At 37.0% G+C, this 25,169-nt stretch overlaps 1 protein-coding gene and 1 non-coding gene across 3 annotated transcripts in view; both read left to right on the forward strand.

Annotated features, from left to right (window-relative positions):
* LOC134747247 (uncharacterized) overlaps positions 1-25,169 on the forward strand; it is a 143,392-nt gene that overhangs the window by 10,984 nt on the left and 107,239 nt on the right. Inside the window, exons 1-7 of one of the 2 annotated variants that reach the window (XM_063681851.1) lie at positions 4,979-5,118; positions 8,311-8,391; positions 11,064-11,220; positions 11,599-11,744; positions 15,304-15,429; positions 22,291-22,517; positions 23,398-23,503. In XM_063681851.1, the coding sequence (XP_063537921.1) occupies positions 4,997-5,118; positions 8,311-8,391; positions 11,064-11,220; positions 11,599-11,744; positions 15,304-15,429; positions 22,291-22,517; positions 23,398-23,503 (965 nt within the window). In that variant the 5' untranslated portion in view covers positions 4,979-4,996. Of the gene's footprint in view, positions 1-4,978; positions 5,119-8,310; positions 8,392-11,063; positions 11,221-11,598; positions 11,745-15,303; positions 15,430-22,290; positions 22,518-23,397; positions 23,504-25,169 lie in introns of those variants that run through there. The other variant, XM_063681853.1, reaches the window with a different exon arrangement.
* Trnas-aga (transfer RNA serine (anticodon AGA)) lies at positions 8,184-8,265 on the forward strand. The gene has a single exon. It is a non-coding gene; the product is annotated as a tRNA-Ser (tRNA).

A 25,169-nucleotide genomic window follows, 5' to 3' on the forward strand; every position in this document is an offset into this window, starting at 1 on the left:
CGGCGACATAACAAATACCACATGCTACCTAAGTCTTTTTTAACCGACTTCCAAAAAGGAGGAGGTTATGAATTCGACCGTATTTTTTAATTGAAGGGTTTTGCATAACAAACTCGTTCCGAACTAATTCGGAGAAACAAATATCGCGAATCCAATAATAATTTTAAATTTTAACTATTAACCTGACCACCATACTACCTGCTAAAAAGATGGGGAAGCCATAATCGCTATTTTATCTTGGCCAAACCCTGTCCGAAAGATAACACCGCTGGCTAATACCAGGTGAACTTTTTTCATTCCACTAGTCCAAGCCGAAAAAATCGCCTAGCTCTATACTTAAGCACTCTGCAAGTGCGTGCATTACTAATTTACTACAACAAGCCAACGTGATAAATAACAATGTCATTGGTAGTCTCTCTCTATTGTTATACCAATGAATCGATCTGTCGACGCGTAGCATGAATACATTACAATTACATCATTATTCATGCCAGAACTGTAACAAAATCTGCATCCATTATGTGTCAGTTCTCGTCGGCTATTCGTGTTTTATTTTAAATTGATATAATGTGAGTTGATAAGAAACCCGACTGTTTTAGATGAATCATAGAAATCTGGTATTTCCTTCTTTTAATTTATTCAATATAGTTTTTAATTGTTTTATTATGGTCATGTCTGGGCATACATTAATAGACTTAATTATTGGAACTGATTTCAAGTTTTGTTTACTTACTCTTATAATCTCAATTTTGCCTAACATCACTACTTTGAAAAAATCTCGTATTTCACCTCACACTTACACAAAGTTGAAACGCTGTATGCAACCCATACATGCATAGTTACCCCTTTTTAGTGTTCCGTACCCAAAGGGTAAAAACGGGACCCTATTACTAAGACACAGATGATGTATTTCTGTTGCCGCTATAACAACAAATACTAAAAACAGAATAATATAAATATTTAAATGAAACATACAACAAACGTGATTTTTTTGCTGTTTTTTCCGTAATGGTACGGAACCCTTCGTGCGCGAGTCCGACTCGCACTTGGCCGGTTTTATTAATTTGATTGAAAGCTAGAAGTTTTTTTTTAAAGTAATCACTATACTTTAGTTTCACGTAGTTTGACGACATTGGCGTGTTATTTTAATTCTTTCAATTGTTTTATTAATGAGTCTTCATCTGACCTAACAAAAGTGATAGTTTGAGGCCACCAATACATAAGTCTTGACACAAATAATGCACAATTTGCGACCAAATCAGCTCACTAGAACAACTTCCAAAAACAGTTAGTCGCAAAAAACCGCAATAAAAAGTTCTAAGTGACCGAAAGTGGCGTGTAATGAAAAAGGCGTTAAAGGTGTATGAACTTCGTGTTTTAAAAGTCTTTCTTTTCTCAGTGGCTTGGCTTCCTATGAATCATCGTAACAGTCGTCTGTTACTCTTTTAGTCAGTTTTGACCATCGCAACGCACCTTACGCTTGTCAATATTTAAATAACGATATATCGAAACCGACCAGTTTGTTTGTGTTCAGTTCCAGGACTTGGTGTTTTAGACGAACACTTAGGCTTGTGTTTTTGTAGTTATGTGATTTGTGTAGTGAAAATGCGATTGAAAATACAGTTTTTTAACAATGAACATAGGATGTTGAGGAACTTACGGAGGCGGTTCAGGTTTGTTTCGTATTTTGATACTTATAAAATTAACTGTGTTGCTGCTATTAATAGAAATACTAATGCTTCCTTGTTTATTTTCATTACTTACGAAATAGATTATCAATTGAGCTTGATAAATCAGGGTTTACCTAAATCTATAAATTAGGCGGTGTCCATGATTTTGAATGGTTGCTAATTTATAATAATAATTACAGGTAGGTATAGGTATGTACACACGTTGTCTAGTTTTGTTTTTATTTTTGATTCTGAATTTACGTTTCGTGTTTTATTTTATCTATTTCATTTGCAGTAAAAAAAACGTTATTTTTTACTAAAATAGTGATGTGCTACAATTATTAGACCAATAGTAAAGGGACCGGTAGTGTCACTTGATTGACGAGTAATGCGTTCACTCATTGGATTTTACTGTACCTACAAAAGGTCTACAGTTAAGTATGTACAGTCAGCAGCAGAAGTTGCTAAGCGGGCGAGGTGTTCAAAATTACCTTGACACGCTCTTATTCTCTTAATAACGAAGTCGCGTCAAGATCATTTTGAACACCTGGCCCGCTTAGCAACTTCTGCTGCTGACTGTACTTGACAATAAATCTACTTCCTTTGGAAGTAGGTAGCGGTTACAACCTGAGAACATCAAACAGAGTTTACTAGTTGTTTGCGGCCATGTTAATCCAGTGGAATAACTAACGGATAATAAGAGAGATAATCTTCTCTTGTTTATTGCATTAATTACATATTTAGTATTACATGTTGTGTCAGATAAACGTGCGTAAACAGGCAACGCAGGCAAGTCGGGTTCTTGAATGAACCATTTTAGATCTGTAGGCATAGGGCTTTGGAGTCTAAAATTAAAAGTACTCGACACTTCGGTTATAAATATTTTTTGTAGGTAAAAAAAAAAATTAAAAAAAAAGTAACGAATTCCTCTGATGGCCGGCACTGGTGGCCTCGTCACTTTTTCTTTAATATGTTACATATGACATCTATTTAAGATTATAAGTTATATATAGTAGTGGGACTACTTAAAAAACACAAATCAAAATATTTAACAAAATAATTAGATTTGTAAATTTAGTTCTCTGAAAGTCCATAAAACTCGGGTCTCTAATAAGTTGTAAGTAATTCTAGTTTCAACTTAACTATAAGTCTAACTGTGTCGAGTCTTAAAGCAGATGACTCAAAAGACTCCAGTTTTAACCAACATTAATATTTAATTAGTAATAGTGCTTCTATTCTATTTTTCCCAAGTGGATAATTTGCCCACATTAAACTAGCTTTTAGAATGACACCCCTGCAACGACGCAATTGTTGACATTGACAGTAATCGCATGGCTCCATTGACATTGCCTCAGTGTTTATGTTTACAATAACAATAACTCAATGTAAGCGTTATTGTTTCGGTTATTCACTGTTTTATTACGTAACAGATTGTGTTGTTCAAATTATCAACACGTTTATATCATTAACTACTTGTAACACTTCGTGTAAGTTAAGATAAGTAAGTTCCTACTGTTATTTTAGTAGCAAAGTGTGACGGGGAAGTAAATGCTAAATTACATATACACTTAGGTATATTGTTTTTGCTATAGGCCTTAAACTGTTTTCCTATTATGCAAAAAGATAATCGTTTGGCCTTGTTACAAGCATAAGCCCGTTAATTGTTTAAAATATTAAGATTTTTACACAATTATTTTTGATGTCTTGGTAAATTGATCAACAGGATTTCACAAAGCTGTTTATTATCATGTTTCTGTCAAATTAAAGGATTTTTACAATCCATGTTTGCATAAAAACAATAGGTGCGACACTTATTCACTACCACTACGTGGCTGGTGTCCTCACGTGTCCTCAATGTGCGCGGAGGTTCACCTCGAAGATCGGCTACGTCAGCCATCTTCGGGCGCAACAAGGAGTCGAAGTGGTCGCCATGGCCGAAATTGGCTGGAAGGATCATCATCATCACTTATATGCTTATTTACGAACCTGGTTTAAAAGATAACAGATATTTGTAGTTTGACCTCCGAAAATTAATATAACCTGACGACAATCGAAATCCTATTACGACTCATATTCCAATTGGTAACGTTACGCCCAGTCTTTAATAATATGTACCCTATCCAAGAAATACTTAGGTACTAAAGATGACTCAGAGAAACTAAAGCTAGTCTAACCTGTTACAGGAACTTTGTACACTCAGCATCGAAAGTAACGGATCATACTACGCGTCAAAAGTATATCTGTTTGGAAAAGTATTTCAGAGTGGCAGATACTTTTGGCGCATTGTTTACACTAATATTGATGCGAACTGTACAACGTTGTTGAATAGCAACGATTAGTAAATTATGCTTTCTATGAAGAAAAATTGCATCAGGATTGGAGCCCACGTCCAATCATCAGTAATGGCCGAATGGCCCGTTGACCGTTAGTACAATGGGCGTTGACAGTTGATACTGTTGATAAAACAGCCTATCGAGTGTTACTCATTTTCATGACTTGCGTTGCTACTATTTCAACTAAATTGTATCGGTTTTTGTAATTATGAATGAAGATCTGGGTTTGAATATAAATTTCTGAATTTTTGTTTTCGTGAATGAAGGGAAAAGAAAACGAAGAAAATGTTTGAATTTATGATTGTAAATGCAGATATATTTAGATCTGGAATATCCCTGCGGGATATGACATACTTTCGTGTCTCAGGTCAGGTAGCGATGGGTTTGGTAGGGTACTCAACTCAAGAGTTCGATTTACATAAAAACTGGGCCAGCAAAGTCATAGATCCTGACGGGTTCGATGATAATACAAATACTGCAATAGGTATTGTATTATCTACTAGTACTATTTGCGTTATTCCTAAATGTCCTACACGCCGCATTTTTCATTACGTAAGTGTCTGTCGCTTGAAAGACATATTAGTTTGTCTCTAATGGCTTGTTAAGATTTCTGAAATTACCTTCCCGTGCCAATGCACATAGATTGGGCGACTGGCAAGGTTACACTGATAAAAGAAAAGCATTAGCATCCCATACTTCTATTTCATCCAGTCCATTGCCTTCTAAAGAACAAATCCTTTTTAATGTAAAAATCTGTTGCAAAAATTCTAACAAACGCAGTTCACAAATTAGATCACTAGCTCGATCCGATTCGAATATCTTATCAAACTCACTATCACACTTATCATTAAAAGTGGCTAGCTATCTAATTAACCGTCTTGATGTTTTATTATTGTTTGCCTCAACGTGCTCTGACCACTTCCCCATGACTCACGTTTAACACCATCCCGATAGTTATTCCTTGTCCGCGGTAAGAGGATGTCGTATGTTTAAATGTGTTTAAATTGTTTTTGTAGAATAATGAGTGCTGTAGAGACAGTGCAGTGTTGTCCGAAGTTTTATTTTAAGAGCTGGATGGCAGGAAAGTTGAGGAAGAAATTGTATGATGTTGATAGGTAAGCTTATTTGAGTTGAACGTTATTAAGGTTATTGAAGAATTATAATTTCTTATTGTGCCTGTTTTATAGAACGTACATTTGTGCGCTTTCTGTTTTTGGCGAGAAGGGTAAGCAACGCTAGAATGCTCGTTATATCTTTTCCTAAAGATGTCTATTAAGCTATTCGTAACCACATTAGCATCATCATTACTAACCTATTTATTGCTGGATGAACAACGAAAAGGAAATGCACCTTTAATTCAAGACCTGATTGATACACCTTAAAGTAATACCTGCTTGCTTACCTTGCAAATTGTTTCCTGCATAATAGTCGGGAATGTATCAATTAACGGAATATATTTTAAATCGTTATACGCGATATAATCTGTTTATATAGTTTTATTTCATGGATAACTGTCGCGGTAACCGAAGACAGTATTAAGTAAGTAAGTAAACACTTTATTGCACGAAAAAAAAGGAATATTGGTTACATCGGATAAAACATAAATGTGTAGTACAAAGGCGAACTTATCCCTAAGAGGGATAAGTAGGGGGGTAACGGTCTGTGCCATGTTCAAATTAGGCTACGAGTGCCATGATTTCATAAAAAGCTCTGTGAATTCTGTTATACAAAATGACCTTATTGCTCGTGATTGTATAACCGTGTCCAGACGTTAATTCATGTTATAATTGTGTTACGTAAATACGTACATTTTTACAGGAAAAACGGCTAGAAAATGCATTTATTGTTTCAATCCCACATAGTTTCAACGATTTTTCCTAGTTCATATCCTTTGTTCTGTCTGTTCATTGTTTAACTTATCAATTAAATTGTATTTGCTACATTATGTTTACAGGACAAAAATTTAATTATTTATTTAAATTGAAACGAATGCTTCTTCATAGAAGCATACCTACTCGCATGTTAATATATACATTTTCTTCTAAATCTATTCATACCCCTATTATGTCTATTATTTAACCAACGATACCTACCAATCTATTGCCATCGTTTGATTCACTGAATACATTAGCCTAAAACAAGCTGTTCGGTTAGGTTTCTTGGAAACGAGCCAGCGGTTAAGCCTTTGGCGATGTCAGGATCAGGTACATTGTTCCAATCCCTTCAGAGCTCGGGCGCCTGACCAAATAGATACATAGGTACTGTAACTGTTTATATACAGCATTTTTGTCGACGGACGGTGACTGGCAGTAGATTTATCAAATATTAGAACTTGCAGTCACTGTCAGATGGAAAGGATATGCGGCTCTGGGGGCCGGATTCCATAAGAGGCAGCCACCAGTGTCGGTTCATAGTTGTGGATTGAGACAGCCCTTTCCACGAAAGGCCGTCCCTCCTTACAATATACAGAAAGAGATCCTGTTTGAGAGTTAGGGAGCTAGCACAGACTTTTTGCACAGGCGATTCAGTTCAGTAGCGATGTTGTCGCAAAAAGGCCACAAAACGCACAGTCGCGATGCTGTCGCCTGATGTCATATATCCTCTTCCACACGTAAACACACGCAAGCCTAGAACCGCGATTCAGCATCAACACCAGCTGCGATACAGTATCGAAACGTCGCGATGTTAGAAAACCAAACCACGAGATAGTTGCGCTGGTCTCCCAAACGTTTTAACTCGCTAGTTACGGAATAGGAATACATCTTTAGCCCAAGTCTTTTCTGGTCAGAATATGTAGCTTAATCTCGAATTTTCGACTATACATAATACAAACCAACACCCATAGTTTTTGAGTAAAGGTAAGGTCGAACGCGATAAAATATGGTTTCGATTTACCATTTTGATACCTTCTGCACGTTGGAACTTAGTTGTTAAAGCTTTTGTTTTTAGGGTTTACTTTTTCACGATTATTTGTTGTTTACGAAATGGAGGATGGATGGTGTATTTAGTTTTAATTATAGATCGTAACATATTATTGGCTCTTAAGTATAAATTATGTAATTCAACCATTTTTGTTGACGCAGCTGTGATGGTATTTCTTCATATGCGGAGTTACAAAATTAATGCAAAGCCACAAAATGCCTATAAAAACTGTATGTATTTAAATGACACCATACGTTGCCCATTAAGCACAGCCATTAAGCAATAGGTAGGTACCGCTTAATATCTAAACCTCGCACCTCTAGTTATTTTGAAATGTGAACTCTATTCCGTGTCAATTAAGGTTGCTTTTATTACGTTGTAAAATATGAGAGGGATTTCGAACCGACTAACGGTCGTTGACATTTAATTTAGGCAAGAGGTCAAGGTCATTCGAAACTTTAATACAAGTCGGTCATTGTGTGATGTTACTGTTAAGGTTTTTCAGACTTTATATAAGTGGGTATTATACACTTAAAATTAATTTGAAAGGTCCACACCAAAAACGCGTCCTAAGCGTATTAGCCGTGAAAATATGTATGAAAAAAATTGCTAGAACCAATGTACCTAAACTAGTTTATTACGCGGGAATTAAAACGTGATCGTATTAAGCAGATTCTACTGTTATCTGTATATATCTACTATATCATCATCATCATGTTAGCCCTTTATCGCCCACTGCTGAGCATAGGCATCTCTTCCAGTACGCCACTACATAGCGCTACTATATAGGTGGAGCTCAGGTATCTGAAGATCAGTGACCTGTTTGAACAGGTTTTACTGTTTGTAATTATTAATCAAGTTAAATTTGACCTACTTCCCTGTTTCCGATTGAGCTAAAATTTGGCATACCTACGTGCGTTTAGTGGCAAAACAATGGTGTTGTAGCACCAAGTTGGTATGACAATGGAAGGCCGAATGTGACCATAGGAACAGTAGAAATATAACACATACCTTATTTCGTCTCTTTGGTTAAAGTCCAAGACAACCTACAGTCATCAATTGTGTCCAAAATGAGTTTCTTACGAAACAAGATTTTTAGATTCTCTGTTTCATGTGAACCCGCCCGCAAATGTATACGAGTAAAATTTATGTTTATAAAAAATAATGAATATCTTTCACAAATCATCAAACAACTTGTTACATCATACATCGAAATCGCTGCCGCTTCCAAACGGTATTTTCGTCCGATCAAGCAAGAGCAGTCGTGGCCGAGCGGTTAAGGCGTCTGACTAGAAATCAGATTCCCTCTGGGAGCGTAGGTTCGAATCCTACCGACTGCGAACTTTTTGCTTTAATTTTATTATTAAAGATATTTTCTTTCGCAGTTTACGAAGAGGCGCTGGCGTCAACGTTCAGGACGATAACGGATACACACCGCTCCATCATGCTTGTATGAATGGCCATAGGTAAGTTTACTAATACAAATACTTTTTTTGATATTAAAAGTCGCTATTAGAATTATCAGATATTATATAGGTATAAGCGAACACGGTGCTCTCAAATATTTAAACCCGGTAAAATTTATTTAATGTAATTGTTTCATGACATTTAAATTCTTTAATATTTATAAATGTATTATTAATTTTATAATTGTATTGTTCTTCTAATTGTAAATAATTTTTGAATATGACGATGTACAATTACTACAAAGAAAATATATTCTATTCTATTCTACATGTTCACGTTCAGATATTTTTGATGCCGATTATGCAATCATGGTTAGATTGGTCTTGCAAGAATTTGCAAAGCTGAGTAAATAAATGGACGGAAAAAATATAGTACCACCTACACATGGCTATAAAACTACACAATGGGAAAACAGAGATTCCACAAGATTATTGGAATGTTGCCCGACTTGAAATATATGAAATAATTATTAGATTATGTACCAAAGTAGGTACCAATCAACCAGCAGTCGGATTTACAATCAGTTTTTTTGTTTCATATCTGACCTAATTATACATTTGTAGCATGCATTATCTAGTACCTATGTTATATCTATGACGTCGAACTGTTATCGATAAATAGGTTGTCGATAACAGTTCGACGTCATAGTGACGAAAACGTTGTATGGTAACGTTGACGTTTTAAACGTACATATATTTATATTATGTATTGGTAAACATTAGGACATCTAGATAGTGTTCATTAATAATTATTTGTGCAACAAGAGAGGAAAGTTGGTTTTTCTTGCGAGTGTTTATTTTGAGTCCCGAGATAGCGAAAGATTCTATAATTGATTCTAAGTTAGAATCTTGAGCGTAGCGAGGGACTGAAAAACACGAGATGTAAAATAACTTTGCTCTCGTGGACACTTGCTATTCAAGCTTGTATTTTCGTATTTATTGGACAAATATCTACCTTATTATTTTTCTGATTTAGGTAATCCATACTATAATATTATAAATACGAAAGTCTGTCTTTCTGTCTGTGTGTTCCCTCTTCACGCTTAAACCGCTGAATCCATTTAGATTAAATTTGGCATAGAGATAGGTTGAGTCCCTGAGAAGGACATAGGATAGATTTTATCCCGAAAATCATCCCTTAAGAAAGTAAAAAGCGGGGTGGAATTGAGATAATTAGTGAAGTGCCTACTAATTTGTGTGCATAATATGCTCAAATTGAATAATTGCTATGAGAATTTTTCCAGGCGCTATACTTACTTTAGCTGCTGTTACTAAGTCCACGCAAACGAAGCCGCGGGCGAAAGCTAGTAGTTTCATATTTTTCGAAATCGTTTGTAAAACCGACATAATCAGAGTTCAATAAGTATTAGATCAGTCTAAAAATTACTAAGTTTTTATATTTACTTTTTGACATTGTACTTACGTACCAATTATTCACCACAACAGGCTATTTGACTAATTTTTGAAAATGGTTTTAATTGATTGTTTATGACTTAATAATTACACTACATTGATATTTCCGTGAAATTTCCTGTATTAAATATAAAAAAACAATGTTAAAGTTTATTTATTTTGAACGCGCCTTAAACGCTGTTTTTGCAAAGGGGCTAATCACGTGACACGTGTGACGTCACAGGCGAGTAAACTCAGTCAATGACCTTAGTAAATCTTATGGTTTATGTGCATTGAATTGATTATTTCACTGTAAAATGGTATATAAATGGTGTATAGTGCCGCAATGTTCAAGTACGACTATAAAAAATCCAGATAAATTGTTTGTTTCCGTTCCAACGAATCCCAAAAAAAGAAAAATGTGGTTAAAACTAGCGCGAAGAGACCCAAAGAGCATTTTAGCGCATACAAATGTTTTTATGTGTGAAGACCACTTCGATGTAAGTAATATTTAACTGTAAATAAGTATGGTAGTTAAAGCAGCGGATTTTGTTGTATTTAACGAAACAAGATCTAGGTATTTAATGTATTACTACATAACCTCATAACATAGCTCTTTCAGCATTAGTAGGTAGTTAGTAGCATACTTTTTATTTCAAACTAAAGTGCAGTATGGAGATAATATTCTCCTCATCGTATTCTATATATATATATATCGTCGTCGTATTCGTATCATCGAAATCGAAATGTTCGTAAATAAACAATTTCTACGTATACTCACACAGCTGTTTTTACATTTCTAAGTTCCGCAGCATAGTAATCCGGATTATCTCTAAAGAAAAGTGCAACCATTAATGCGTGTATGTCTGGTAGGTTGCCGCTATCAGCTTTCACATATTTCGGCTCCATTTTGAGATTCTTATGAATATTGTGCTACTAGATATACGGATAAATCGGAATATATCAGAAAACTGTGGAACAATAACTAAAATTAACTAAATACAAATAAAACAGTTAAAACACTCAAGGCAATCAAGAATGTTTACCCGCCTGTGACGTCATCCGAGCGTTGACCAATCACAGAGCGTTCATGTCCCTGATGAAATTTCAAAAAATATTAAATTTTCTTTCGTTTATTTTCCAAAAACTAAACATAATTTACATTCAAATATAGTGAAATATACTTTATTAGTTTATTATCCTTCAGGATGACAGCAATTCGTTATATATTTTTAATGTTGTCAAATACCCTACTCAACCCTATCTATCCGTTGTTACAGGGAGATTGTTCACCTCCTACTCAAAGTGGACGCGTCGCCATGCGTAGTGGACAAAAAGGGGGCAACGCCCCTCCACCTGGCAGCTTGGAAGGGGGACTCACATGTTGTATCTATGCTGCTGGGCCACTGCAACCCCCCGGTCAATATAGACCAGAAGGTTAGTTGTACAAATAAACCTTTCATAGTACAAAAAAGGGGCAATGCCCCTCCTCCTGGCAGCTTGGAAAGGGGCCTAGTACGTCGTTTCTATGTTGCTGGACCACTGCAAACCGCCTGTCAATATAGATCAGAAAGGTTATCTTATCTTATAGTTTCGGGGGCCCTTACGGATACACTTCGACCCATAGGGATCTTTTGTGCAGTTAGTCAGAAAGGTTAGTTCTATAAAGAAGTATTTCGTAGTCCAAACAGAGGGCTACGCCTCTCGATCATGTGGCCACATATCGGCCGCAATTCCGCAATCAATTTCATCGTAAATACCAATCATAGATATCACGATACTATAACAATTAACGACGATTTATTTTCTTATTAGACCAACGACCAAGAAACGGCACTCCTCATCGCGGCACAGTTTGGCCATGTGGATGTCGTGGCACAACTTATAGCCAAAGGAGCTGATGTCTCGCTCAAGAATAATAAGGAGGAGAGCCCGCTGGATCTGGCTTCTCAGTATGGGAAGTAAGTAATTGTAAAAAAATTACCGTAAAAGATGTCTTTCTTCGATATAATTTACTGATCAAATAGGCTAAAAGGATCTAATGTGAGACTTTCCTGATACAACTAATATTACTTAAATAAATACGAAAGTCGAGATGTACCATCACGCTCCGCGATTGTGGGGCTATTTAGGGCTCTAGCTAAATTGGTTGTTCAATACTTACGCTATGGATAGCCCAATTTACCTACGAGAACCGTAAATGGCTCAACAATCACGGAACGTGACTGTACATACAGTTTCTATTAAGATTATAGGTGATCAAAGGCGCACAAAAGTCGATAACTCCTCTTTTGCTAAAGTACTGCTCTCGCCTTGCAATGTCGGTGCGCCTCTCCAGATTGTGGAAGTCACAAAGTACAGTAAAAATCGTGAACGATCTTATTTTTTGCAAGTCGGCTAAAAACCGCATAAAACTCGTAATAGACTAGGTAGGATCTTTACTAAAAAGAAGTTAATTTCTTAACTTTGCCTTCGTCAGAAGTTGCGTAATATGGCAAACTTTACTAAAGCGCCCAAGTGCGCTCCAAGTATGGTATAAGTATGGGAACTTTCCGCGGAAGCCAGAAAGCAATATATTACATGTACTACGATTAACTGTACCTATTCTTTGTAGCAAAAGGACAACATGGATGATAGCTTAAAATTGATCTAATCGTATTGCAATAATGTTTCCCCCTGATGCATAAAACTTAGCAATCTCTTTTTTTTTATACTACGTCGGTGGCAAACAAGCATACGGCCCGCCTGATGTTAAGCAGTCTCCGTAGCCTATGTACGCCTGCAACTCCAGAGGAGTAACATGCGTAAATTTATAATATCATATTACGCAACTTCTGACGAAGGCAAAGTTAGGTCAATTTATAATATCTCTTACAAACCTCTTTTAAATGTTATCTTTTTATCAAACATAATTGTCACAATGAAGGATAGGGCCATAGGGAAAAACGGGGTTTCTACCGCGGGACCCTAAAATGTCGAAAAATAAATTTCTGTCTCAAAAAAACCATCAATATCTCATCGTCATCATCAATATCTGTCTGAAATAATATATTTTTTATGATTTTCGAGTTGGTCCGATAGAAAAGTATGAGACAGCTAATATGGAATATACTTTTTAAATTACATACAAGATCAATAACTAACTTAAATCAATAAACTACCTAGTCGGCTCATAAGTTCTGTCACTGGCCTTTAAAATTTAAATTTGGAACTCCTAAAACAAAAACCATTCTGCATTTGAATTTCGAATCTTTATTAAATATTTGAGTAGTATAATTTTGCAATTTTCTGTTTTCTTCAACATGGAGTGGACGCTTAAAGATAGCCGTACCGCAATAATTGCACTATATCGTTGTGGTCACTCGCCGACTAAAATTTTTAAGCTACTTGAAAATTTAAAATTCTCTAAGATTTGTGTATCGTACCATAGAAAGATACAGTGAGGTCTCTAGTTTAAATGACAAGAAAAGAAGCGGTCGTCCGCGTACAGCTAGGACTCCAGCGGTTGTACAAGCAATTAGGGCACGCATTGCCAGAAATCCCGCTAGGAAACAAAAAGTTATGGCCCTCCAGATGGGTTTGAGCAAAAACACGGTGAAAAGAGTGCTTAATCAAGACCTGAGACTTCGTGCTTATAAACGAAAAACTGGCCATCTTCTCAATGGTCGGCTTAAAGCTTTAAGGCTTAAAAGATCTAAAGCTTTATTGAAGAAGTACGCTAAAAATAAGCACCGTTGTATACTGTTTTCGGACGAGAAAATTTTTGACATAGAAGAAAACTGTAATAAACAAAATGATAGAGTGTACGCTCGCAATAGTAAAGAAGCGTCTAATAGCATTCCCCGTATTCAAAGAGGTCATCACCCTTCATCTGTGATGGTTTGGCTGGGAGTTTCTTATGCGGGCGTCACTAGTATGCATTTTTGTGAGAAAGGAGTAAAAACTAGTGCCAAAGTGTACCAAGACACGGTGTTGACTAATATTGTGAAACCACTATCCCATACGATGTTTCTAAACCAGCATTGGGTTTTCCAGCAGGACTCTGCTCCAGCCCATAAGGCAAAGTCTACACAAGCCTGGCTCGCCCCCAATAAAATCGACTTTATACGGCATGAAGATTGGCCCTCCTCTAGCCCAGATCTTAATCCTTTAGACTATAAAATATGGCAGTATTTAGAGGAAAAGGTGTGCTCAAAACCTCATGCAAATCTAGACTCGCTGAAAAAATCTCTTGCTACGGCAGTGGCCAATATCGACATGAAAGTGGTGCGTGAATCCATTGACGACTGGCCACGAAGACTTCAAGCCTGTGTAGATAATTATGGCGGTCATTTTGAATAAATGTTATACATTTAGATTCTCTAGTTTATAAGCTTTCAAACGCTGTACAAATTATACGGAATAAACTTAAACTTTTGATTTTATTTGATACTATGTATATGACAGAACTTATGAGCCGACTAGGTATAACTAGCTTAGCTTAAAGCTTAAGCTTAAATCTAAAATAGGCCCTTGACGCATTGTACCAAGGATGCTGGCGGCATTTCCTCGTTGTATCGCAATGCTGATACGTTGTCCGAGGAAGCCGCCAGCTCTTTGGTCACCAGTTACGTCACCCAGACGCTTCGTGATTTCTGCAAACAACTTGTGCGCGCTGGGACCCCATGGACCTAGAGTTTCAACTCAACGGAATATACTTAGTTAAATATCGAAAATACATCCCGTATGTAGTCATCCTCAACTCTTTACTGTACAGTGTATCTACAAGTCTTCAACTTTCAAGTTGCAAACTTACCAAGGTTCTCAAGACGCGGTCTCGCGGCTTCGCAAATTAGATTTTCCCACTTATCTGTGTCTCTCAGAGTCGTGAAGAAAATTTAGGTAATATGTTAGTCACTTTAATTAGTAGACTTAATTATAAAAAATAGAAATATGTCTGTAATTATTTTATGTAGCTTCAGATACCATAGTTAAAAAATACTGCGATTTTAAGTTTTTCATACAAATCTTGTTTTTGCTCTATTTCGTTTGTTTTATAAATTGGAGCTATATAAACTAAATACAGATCTAGATATATCTCATGTCATTGTAAAGTTTCATTACAATCCAACACATAGTTTTAAAATGAGAGCGGAACTACGTTTGTATGCGAACGTGCAATTCGGCCGTGCTTGCTGGGGACTCTTAATATGTTGTGCTCTTGTATATCGGTAGTCGATAAATGAGAAGTATCTAGGACAATTAAAAATGGTAGGTAATAATTTCCCTTTGGAGGGTAAACTTAGACTAATTTATTCCGTATTAATTAGTGCTTACATACATCGGTGTTATCGTAATTCTTCATTCTTAATTTACGGCGTTGTAGGCATAATCTTCACTGAATCAGGGCGTGCGCTAACTAATATATAGTTATCATCACGCGCTGACAATATTCTGCTGGCCGGCACACACTTTATGTGAGACGTGTTGTTTCTACTCACCTTCTCTTCATAATTCTTATCTCAATCCTTCTGTTCTCAGGTTAGAAACGGTGGTGCAGCTAATAAGCGCGCATCCCCAATTGCTCGACCCGTACCGGTTTCCCATCGGCAGGGGTCGGTCTTTTCCCACCACACCCCTGCACAGGGCTACTATGAATGGAAACAAGTGAGTACAACTCTTACTGTATTATACCCAACGGCCCGGCCACGACATCGCGCGGCGGCGGCATCGGCGACCGGCGGCCATAGGTGGGAACGAAAGGTCCGATCGCTGTGCCTCGCTCCAACCTATGGTTGTGGCCTTAGCCTAAGCTAGTCGCGCAATGTCGTGGCAAGCGCTCAAGGCCGCGGAATGGACGCAAGCGGCGCGCGGCGCCATTAATTCATTTGGTCGAGCGCAATGTATGATATGAATGGCCTTGATTTGCCGCTTGCTGCACCGCCCACAGCTTGCGTCCATTCTGCTGTGCACACTGCTCCAATCCTATGGACGCTCCATGCAAGGTTCAGCTGGTTGGTCGCCACTGAGACTGTTCTTAATTTGTAGATAAAACCTTTGCATCCGCGAATGCTTGACTCGTACTGTTTCCCCTTTTACTACATACCTAGGTTAATACGTGTACACTTTCTTGAATAACCGGATTCTGAAGTTCCGAAGAATTTCAATTCGGAGGTTCGGTAGAGTCGTAATTTCAGGAGCTTGTTCGAAGGAGGAAATTCCGATGAAACTATCTAGCGCATTGATTTCAGTTAAATCATTCAGGTTACAGGATGTGATGAAATATTTACATGTTTCCTTAACTGTGATATTTTAAATTTAAGTTACGTAATACCTATACTTTGAAATCGTTAAGTAGGTATTATCGGGATAATGTACCTATTCCAACAAACAACAAAATTCGCAAAGCACCTACTCTTACATGGACTGTTCTCAAATCTCAATCTATTTGAACTTCGTCTATAGACAAAAAAGTAGATTTGTACTTAGCAAAATTTGCTTTTTTTAACAAAAACCTCAAGTGATTTCCTATGGAGCCCCTTAATATTCAGTTACCTCGACAATCTTTAATTACTCATCTATTGAATTCCTCTTCACATCGTATTTACAAGTTATTAATCAAGCTTTCAACCTCAACCTAGTTTTCACCATATTTACATTATTTATTTGCAACATCTCATGCAGATGTATGGTAATGCGAAGGCGTGTACACACGACAATCGCTTCATATTCATATACGTTCGTTATAACGCTCCGATCGGTTCTGTGCGTGTAAATTTGCTTTATTATAGACATGGGTCGGATGTGAGAAGCAATCTACGTGGATGAGCCTGGCGTCTGGTCTGGGGTCAAAATCGCTGCCAACTTAGCTTGGTTTAACTATGCGCATGTTCGGTTGTTCGGCTGTCTGGCTGTTCTCATTATATCAATGTCGCATTTCATTTCTCAACCGATTCTAGTGAAATTTTGTTTTCAGGTTCAGTACTTAATTGATTATAATTGTATGAATGTTTTCCTTCTATATAGTTTTTGGATATTTTTCTAAATGACGGAGACGTCTATAGCTTACATCACAGATTCACTAGTATTCGAATATGAACCTATCAAAATCGCTGCCAACTTAGCTTGGTCTAACTCTAGCATTTTTGCCCAAGCTCGGTTGCTCGCTCAAATCGCTTCGCTCGGTCAAATATTGGGACCGTGCACGACGACAGCGCCACACAGCGGTTGCAACTATAGGCTCGTATTTTGTCAAAACTATTAAGCGAGAAGTAAGTAATTTCAGTGAAGACTACTGAAAGGATTTTTATGCGGTTTTCACACGTTAATATAGTGATTCATAAGGAAGGTTAAGGCGTATAATTTGTTAAAGTTTTGTGTAAATTGGTTAAAATATGTCGATATTTGCTAATGAAGTCAGAAAAAATCACTCCCCATTTGAGATATAACAACACAATGTATGGTGGAAAGATCTCTCTTTCATTGGTCTACAAAAAAGTCCCCGATGGTGTATGTCTGTCTTTTAAGGATAACCTACTATACCCATTCTTATCTTCTACAAAAATATTTCATATTTCATAGTATGTGGATACAGTAATAATATTGATCAAATTAACCACGTTAGTTATATTAAGCACTTCATACAGATTGCAATGGTCCCTTACACCATATAATTTAAATGATTATCTCAGGAGTAATCGTAAATTAAAGTTCTATTTCGAGCCACATAACTTGTATGAAATGTTAAGACGCTAATATCCGTTAGTTGCCATTGTTGCCAATTTTTACCACCTTATGCGCTGCGATCGTTTTACTTACCCCCACCATGCACTTCGCACGGTGCCAATAAGAGACTTACCAAGTTGTACTGACAAAGGGTGGTCAATATACCGCATCCAAAATCATTATATTATACGCACGGTGTCGACGCAAATTTTCCATAATAACGGTTGAAGGGGTGAAATTGGTAGCACGTGGCTTCTGACGCTTGCCTTTTGATTTAAACCACGAGAGGGCGCGGGTTCATTATGATAAAGTAATGCATGATGTACCACTATACCTATATATTAGTTTATCAAAATTCGATCATTAAACAGGGGTCTTAAATTCTTAACTTGAAAACTTAAATAAATATTTTGTCATTTTCAACCAAAAGGGTACTTATTGTTGCTTGTCAGTAAGGCGCTATTTCCATATAGCTTCAATTAGAAATCAACCTTATCAACAAGCGACAATGGTGGTACCTTTTGGTTGAAAATGGCACATAATGGTACAATCTAACAATCTTCCACAAATCGACCTAGCACAGTAAGCTCAATAAGGCTTATGTAAGCTCTATAATGAAATCATAGGAAAAGTAGGTATATACGTCATTCTACATAACTGCACGCATTTATTCAAGGAGAATATTTACTAGAGTTAATTTGTAATAAATAAGTACACAAGTCCCTATCTCCCTATAGTCCCTACCCTATCAACCGAAGGCTAAAAATAAATGTTTTCCAAGATTAGCTTTTTCAAATTTTCTGAGTTGCCGCCGAATAATACTATTTTAAAATATTGGTCAATATTTTATTATATTTCATAAGAACATTGGCTCACAATCCTCATTATAGACATTATTTTACAAAAAAAAGGAATTAATTGACAAAACTAAAAGCTTTAGGAATGATTCGGAACGGAAAACAGACGCGCCTATTAAAAAAATAACTTTAATATCTATATATATAAATAATAGAAAGACATGAAATCATGGTTATAGTAATATCAAATTTTAATGGCATTTCGCTTAAAGCTTATAATTCTTACCAACGAAATATTTATCGGTCGACGTTGTATGTACAATATGACAAATTCAAGAAAATTGAGTTATACTGAATATCAATTTCCTGTTTCACAATAATATGCTATAATTTTACAAAGAGTAAGACCCACGTTACTGAATGGGACCCGCGGAACACCGTAGACGGTGCAGGCCGGGGTTCAGGCAGACCGGAAAGGAGTTGGTGGGACGACTTGGACGCATTCTACCCCAAATGGTGGGAAAGGGAAAAAGGCGATGACAGGGTCGAGTGGGAAAAACGGGGGAGGCCTTTGCCCAGCAGTGGGACACCAAAATAGGCTAATAAAAAAAATTACAAACTACCTATACATAACATACAAGTAGAGTAGGCGCTTGGTAATCCGGCACTTGTAAATTTTACCCCTATTTTCCGATTTGGTAAAACTGCCGGATTATTGGATTTGTATGAGAAATAAATGCTTTACATATCAAATGCAAGCGCTCTGTAAGCGTTCGGCTGTGTAAAAAAAAGAAAAAATATTTATAGTCCAAAAGTGCACACTGCCAAATTATAGAGCTCGGCCCGTTTCTCTTGACACTTCTGACCGCTTTTGTTAGAATGGAACTTGATGTCACTTTCTGACAGCTTTTGTTAGAAAGGGACTTCCACTTGTATTACAACTATTACAAGCTACAAGTTTTTGATAAACAGGGCACAGGTCACCTAAGCCGCTAATAATGGGCGTGCCGTTTTGTCGAGAGCCGAAATACCGAGCGCCTACTGTAAATGATATAGTTGCGACTTCAACCAACATAAGGTTTGGTACCTTATATATTTTTGTATTCCGTTTTAAATAACCATATACATTTGCAAATTTCGCAATGTTCGACCGTCTGTCCGTTTGTTTCGTCGGCTTGCCTACTGATAAAATTAATGCGACCTACACACGCACTTTTTAACATAAAACTGTGCTCGGACCATTTTCGACATCTCTCCCGCTTAACTACTCTGCTGAATCTACCTACCTAATCTATCTATGAATATGTATATTAATTTCCATTATATTATCCTCCTAAGGCTTACCATACAAAAAAACCGGCCAAGTGCGAGTCGGACTCGCGTTCCAAGGGTTCCGTACATTACACAATTTAAACAATGTATTTTTAAATGTCTTTAAAAAACCCGTAGGGGTCGGATCAAAAACTAAGTAATTGAGTCCGACTCACGCTTGACTGCACACTTCTAATAGGTTTTCCGATAATCTAATAATAATTTTCCGTTAATATTTTTCAAAATTTTTGACCCAGTAGTTTCGGAGATAAAGAGGGGGGGGATGGTCATTTTTTACCTATTTTCTTAAATAACTTCTAAACTATTTACTTAAAAATTATAAAAAAAATATATTTGAGATTCTCACAATGAGCTCTTTCATTTGATATGTAACACGATATAGTTTGACAAACTTAATTTTTTAATTTTCTCATTTACCCCCCAAAAGTGGCCCCCTAGTTTAAAATTAATATGTTTACGTTGCATGTCCATATTTGGATCACAAACTTACATATGTGTACCAAATTTCAACTTAATTGGTCCAGTAGTTTCGGAGAAAATAGGCTGTGACAGACGGACAGACAGACAGACGCACGAGTGATCCTATAAGGGTTCCGTTTTTTCCTTTTGAGGTACGGAACCCTAAAAACAGTAAGTTGAGATATAATTGAGATATAAGATAGGGAAAAAGATATGATAATTGAAAATGATTTAAATAATTTGAAGTAGGTTAATACTACGGGTAGGAGGCCTTACAAGGTAGGACCTTGATATTTAAGCAAATATTTTTAAAATGATGTATGTAGATGCATTAATGTAGCAGTGCAACATGTATGTACATAATGGGTTCTTAAGAGTCCCCGGCAAGCTCGGCCGAATTTCACCTTGCCATACAAACGGAGTTTCGTTTTCATTATAAAACTACGTGTTGGACTGTAATGAAACTTTGTACATACAATGCCATGAGGTATATCTTGGTCTGTAATTAGTTTATATAGCTCTACCCCCTTATACATTAAGCTTTACGGGCCTGATTTCGTTAAATTATGTTTTATCCCTTTGTTTCAAATACGTAAGTCAAAATGACAGATAAAGACAAACGATTCATAGCTAATTAAGACCAGTAATGCGTTTATAATTAACGCCACAGTATATAAAACAAACGAAATAGAGCAAAAACAAGTTGTATGAAAAACTTAAATTCGCTGTATTTTTTTACTATTGTATCTGAAACTACATAAACTAATTACAGACCTAGATATACCTTATCTTATTGTAAGTACAACGTTTCAGAGCAATCTAGCTAGTCGTTTTAAAATTTAATATTCTTTATTGCAGCCATGGTACAGTATAGATGTAAATTATAATATACAATGTCTCACATGGACCCTGTAAGGGCACATCATATCAATAGCGTAGTCATAACATATTATTATATTTATTGTTTTAAAATGAGAGCGTAACTACGTTTGTATGGAAAACCGAGCTTGCCGGGCTGTTAAAATTCAAGAGCCAAAGTTACAAAACGAAACGAAGTTGAAAAGACAGGAGCTACTTGAATAGGTCTACTCAAGAAGGAAGGTACAAGTAATATCGATATCCGGTTCTTCATATTGCAGCTATTCAGGTGTTTCCTGCCAAAAACGCAATCCGTACCGTACCCCGCTCGTTAAACATCGCACATATGAATTATTTATGAATTCCACGTTCTAGGTACTGAACATATGTGTTCAACACAATGGTTTCTGATTGTACCATGGTCAACACTGTTGTCTAAACATTCGTAAACCTTATTGCAACGATATATAGTCCATAAATGGTCATGTATGTACTTGCTGTTAGTAATAGGCTGTATGGTTGTTTTGAATACGCCTATCATCATCTAGTCTTGTCGGTGGAGCAATTTCCATGTTTGGCGGTCCTCTGCCTTCTCTTTGACATCCTGATACGACACGACGTTGAGTTTTTCCTTTATTTGATGCATGTAATCATCATCATATATTTAAGAGTAAGACTCTTGTCGGTGGAGCAATTTCTATGTTTGGCGGTCTTCTGCCTTCTCTTAGACAGCCTGATACGACACGACGTTGAGTTTTTCCTTTATTATACCTCTCCTTGGTCTTCCCTTCTTCCTCTTTGCTTCAGCTTTCCCTTCTATGATGTTTTTGATAAATTCGTCGTGTCGTATCGGATGCCCAAGCATCTTTCCTCTTCTATTATCTATTCTTAACAAACTCCTCTTCTCTCCTACTATACGTAAAACCTCTTCGTTGGTTTTCTTTTCAGTCCAACTGAATAAGCCTATACTTACTTACTTAATGGCGCAGCGACCCAAAATGAGTCTTGGCCTCCGACACGAGTATACGCCAGTCGTCTCGATCCTATGCCATCTCCCGCCAGTTATCGGCATGGAGATCGCTCAAGTCTACTCCAACAGCATCGCCCCAGCGATACCTGGGACGTCCGATCGGCCTCCGCCCCACCTGGCGTCCCAAGTATGCCCTTTTAACGCCGCGATCCTCCTTCATTCTTAAACCGTGAATAAGCCTATAGGTAACCCAAAATCCGCCTTGGAATGAGCTCGCTACCGAAGATTTCAGTTTACAATATGATGCTATTCCAAGTTTTCCGCTATCCAGTAAAATATATAATTGTTTGGGTTCTGTATATCAAACATGAAATTTTCTTCCCACAGGGAGGTGGTAGCGTACCTAATAGACGCCGGTATGGACCCAAACGTTCGGACCGAGAACGGCACAGCATTACACGAAGGCATCCGATACCTTCAAGCGTCAGTAGTCAAGGTGCTGCTTTCCAAAGGGGCGGATTTGAGAGCCAAGGATAGACAGGGGAACTCTGTCCATGCGCTGTTAGCTAAGTACCCGGAGGATGCGACGAAGAAAGTCAAAAAATATATTAGAGGTAAGTCCTTAAGGAGTGGCCTAATGTACGATACTCACTAAACGTCGCTATGAGACCAGTGTTTATATAAGAAAGAACGCATTCGGTACCTCCGAGTGTCAAGGTGATGTTCCGCAAAGGGTTGGATTAGAAGACAAAATCAGGCAGTGGAACTCGCCCCATTCGCTGTTGACTAAGTACCTAGTGGATGCGACGAAGCAAGTCAACTAATATATTATAGGTAAGTTTTTAAGGAATCGTTGTCAGCATGCATCTTAACAGTCAAAGGAATTCCACGTTTCAAAATCTGGTACACAAACCTCTAGAGATTTCAGACAATACGATCCTCCACTTCAGATGCTACTTTCGATACCGCATTGGATAATATAGCATGAGAGGTGAAGAAACGCTGCTTAAATCATCTGACGTTAACGAGGCCTTACGATGATGATTCAGTTAGTTACATTTGTATTGAAGGTGCAGCTATCTGTGTCTGCCGGAGCCAACCAGGCACCTATTTCACCACGCTGACAATTGACACCTGACACTGATGATTTTCTGCGGGTACATTTCCCGGTCGGTAAGTAAGGACTACTAACGTAGCGTCGATACATATTTAGTAGTTGGACCAGTAATGTACCTACTGCGGATTGTCACTGTCAGGTAACAATGTCACATGAAACGGGCCAGATGTTTAAACTTCATTTAATTGTTTTTTATTAGTAAGGATTCATTATCATTCAGTTAACAGCCACTGATAACACTGTTAGTCTTGGCTGATTAAAATTTTTGGCTCTTGATAGCGATCATATGAAGTTGCAATTTGGGTGTTGTAGTCGTGTTTCGATTATTATATCCATAGTTTTACGTCGTATTCAAACTATGTTGTTCCCTTTACCAGAACACGAGAATCAGATAAAGATCTCATACGAAAGCGAAGAGGATCTCCCGCGCATACCAGTGAACGATTACCCCAGCCCCGTCGGCGGTTATGTGAACGCCCACATGTGAGTTATATTACCAACAGCATAAGGTTACTTTTGCAATAACACTTGTGTCGAGTTATATAGAATGTCCAATAAATTAACAAAAAGTCCAAAAAATTATATACGTTTTTGTTTTGACTATATTCCGTTACCGTTTTGGGTGGCTTATAGCAAATTTTGTATACGTCGACACATTTGTGTATACATTTGATTGGACGATTGGCCTGATACTTAAAATATGTAAAGATTATTGCTTTTCCTTAATCAAGTCAGTTGACGTAAACATGAAGTACTACTTATTTATCAATTGAAGGCATTTCGTCAGAATAAAGATGTGTTTCACTGTTTATACTTACAGAGACGCATACTGGGATAGTTTTCGCGACGCAAAAAACATATCAGTGTGCATCTGTATTTATACAATTGTCTAAATCATTTACTACATGATGTGGCTTCATGTAGTAATCGTTTATACACTCATGGACAAATTTCGAGGAAAGCAAAAAAAAAGTTTTATTACGAATTTTGAAATTACTTTAGGTGCTGTAATCCAGTAATTAAACCTTTTTTTGGGTTCCTCTAAATTTGTCCATGAGTAAATAATATAATATATGTTTGATTCTAACAATTTTGTACGATTTGCAAACAATCAACAAATTGTGGTTACGTTATCAATATACTATACAAACGAATATACTACTTAAACAAGATTATATCACGAAGCAAGCATTTCGTAGTTAATTGATACCTATTTGGTAGAAAATAAACTTAAAAGGTGGCGGTACGCAGGTATTGTCGGCTTATAGTACACTGGTGTCTTTTGGGCTGTTATATTTTCTTTGCTTTTTTGTAATATAGGTTCTTTCTTCATTACATTACGTTCATTTCCAACATTAAAAAACAAACTACAGAAAAGTCGTTTAATTAAATTAGAAAAAGTATCTCCACAAATTATGCGTCAAAAAGATGGTCCCTTTGAACCTTAAACTTCCATTGAATTGTGCAGGCTCGCTTAACTAGACGACATCTTACTTACACAACCTCGTACTAAATATAATAATACCATTCAAAAAATAAGTTTACAGTACATAAAATAAAGTTCAAATTTCAACGACACGCGTCTAAAAATATAAGTTGAAGATCAGTTTCTCGGTTGCCTTAAGCGACTGCTGAGGGCGCTGTACGTAAAGGAATCCTTCAAGATCGCGTTAATTGGAGTGCGATCTCAATTACGACACACGACGTGACACCTTTGATCCCGATTGTACTAAGAATGCTCTTTCTGTGAGACACTTTGATTATAGTCGGGACTTTTTGTCGTCATGGGTGCAGAGAAAGGGACTTTGCATAAGTCATGTGTTTTGATATTGCAGCTATATCCGATTCCAAGGCCAATTCGTATTCAGATGAGAAGTTTTGCACACTAATTATAGCTTCTAATTGAAAAATACAGCACATGATTACCGAGTGATGAAGTTCATAGTAAAACGAAATATTCTTATGTTATGAGTGTCACTGCACATATAAAATTTGACGCACCATATAAACAAACGACAGAAGAGCAATGTATAACTTTTTCACACACGCTACGCCGATTATGCACTCATTAACGTAAATTATAACAACAAAAATTCAACATTCCAAACAAATTCATGTAAGCAGACAAAAAAGTGCGAAACAAAAAACT

The sequence above is a fragment of the Cydia strobilella genome, chromosome 14 (assembly GCF_947568885.1).
Source record: "Cydia strobilella chromosome 14, ilCydStro3.1, whole genome shotgun sequence".
NCBI lineage: Eukaryota > Metazoa > Arthropoda > Insecta > Lepidoptera > Tortricidae > Cydia > Cydia strobilella.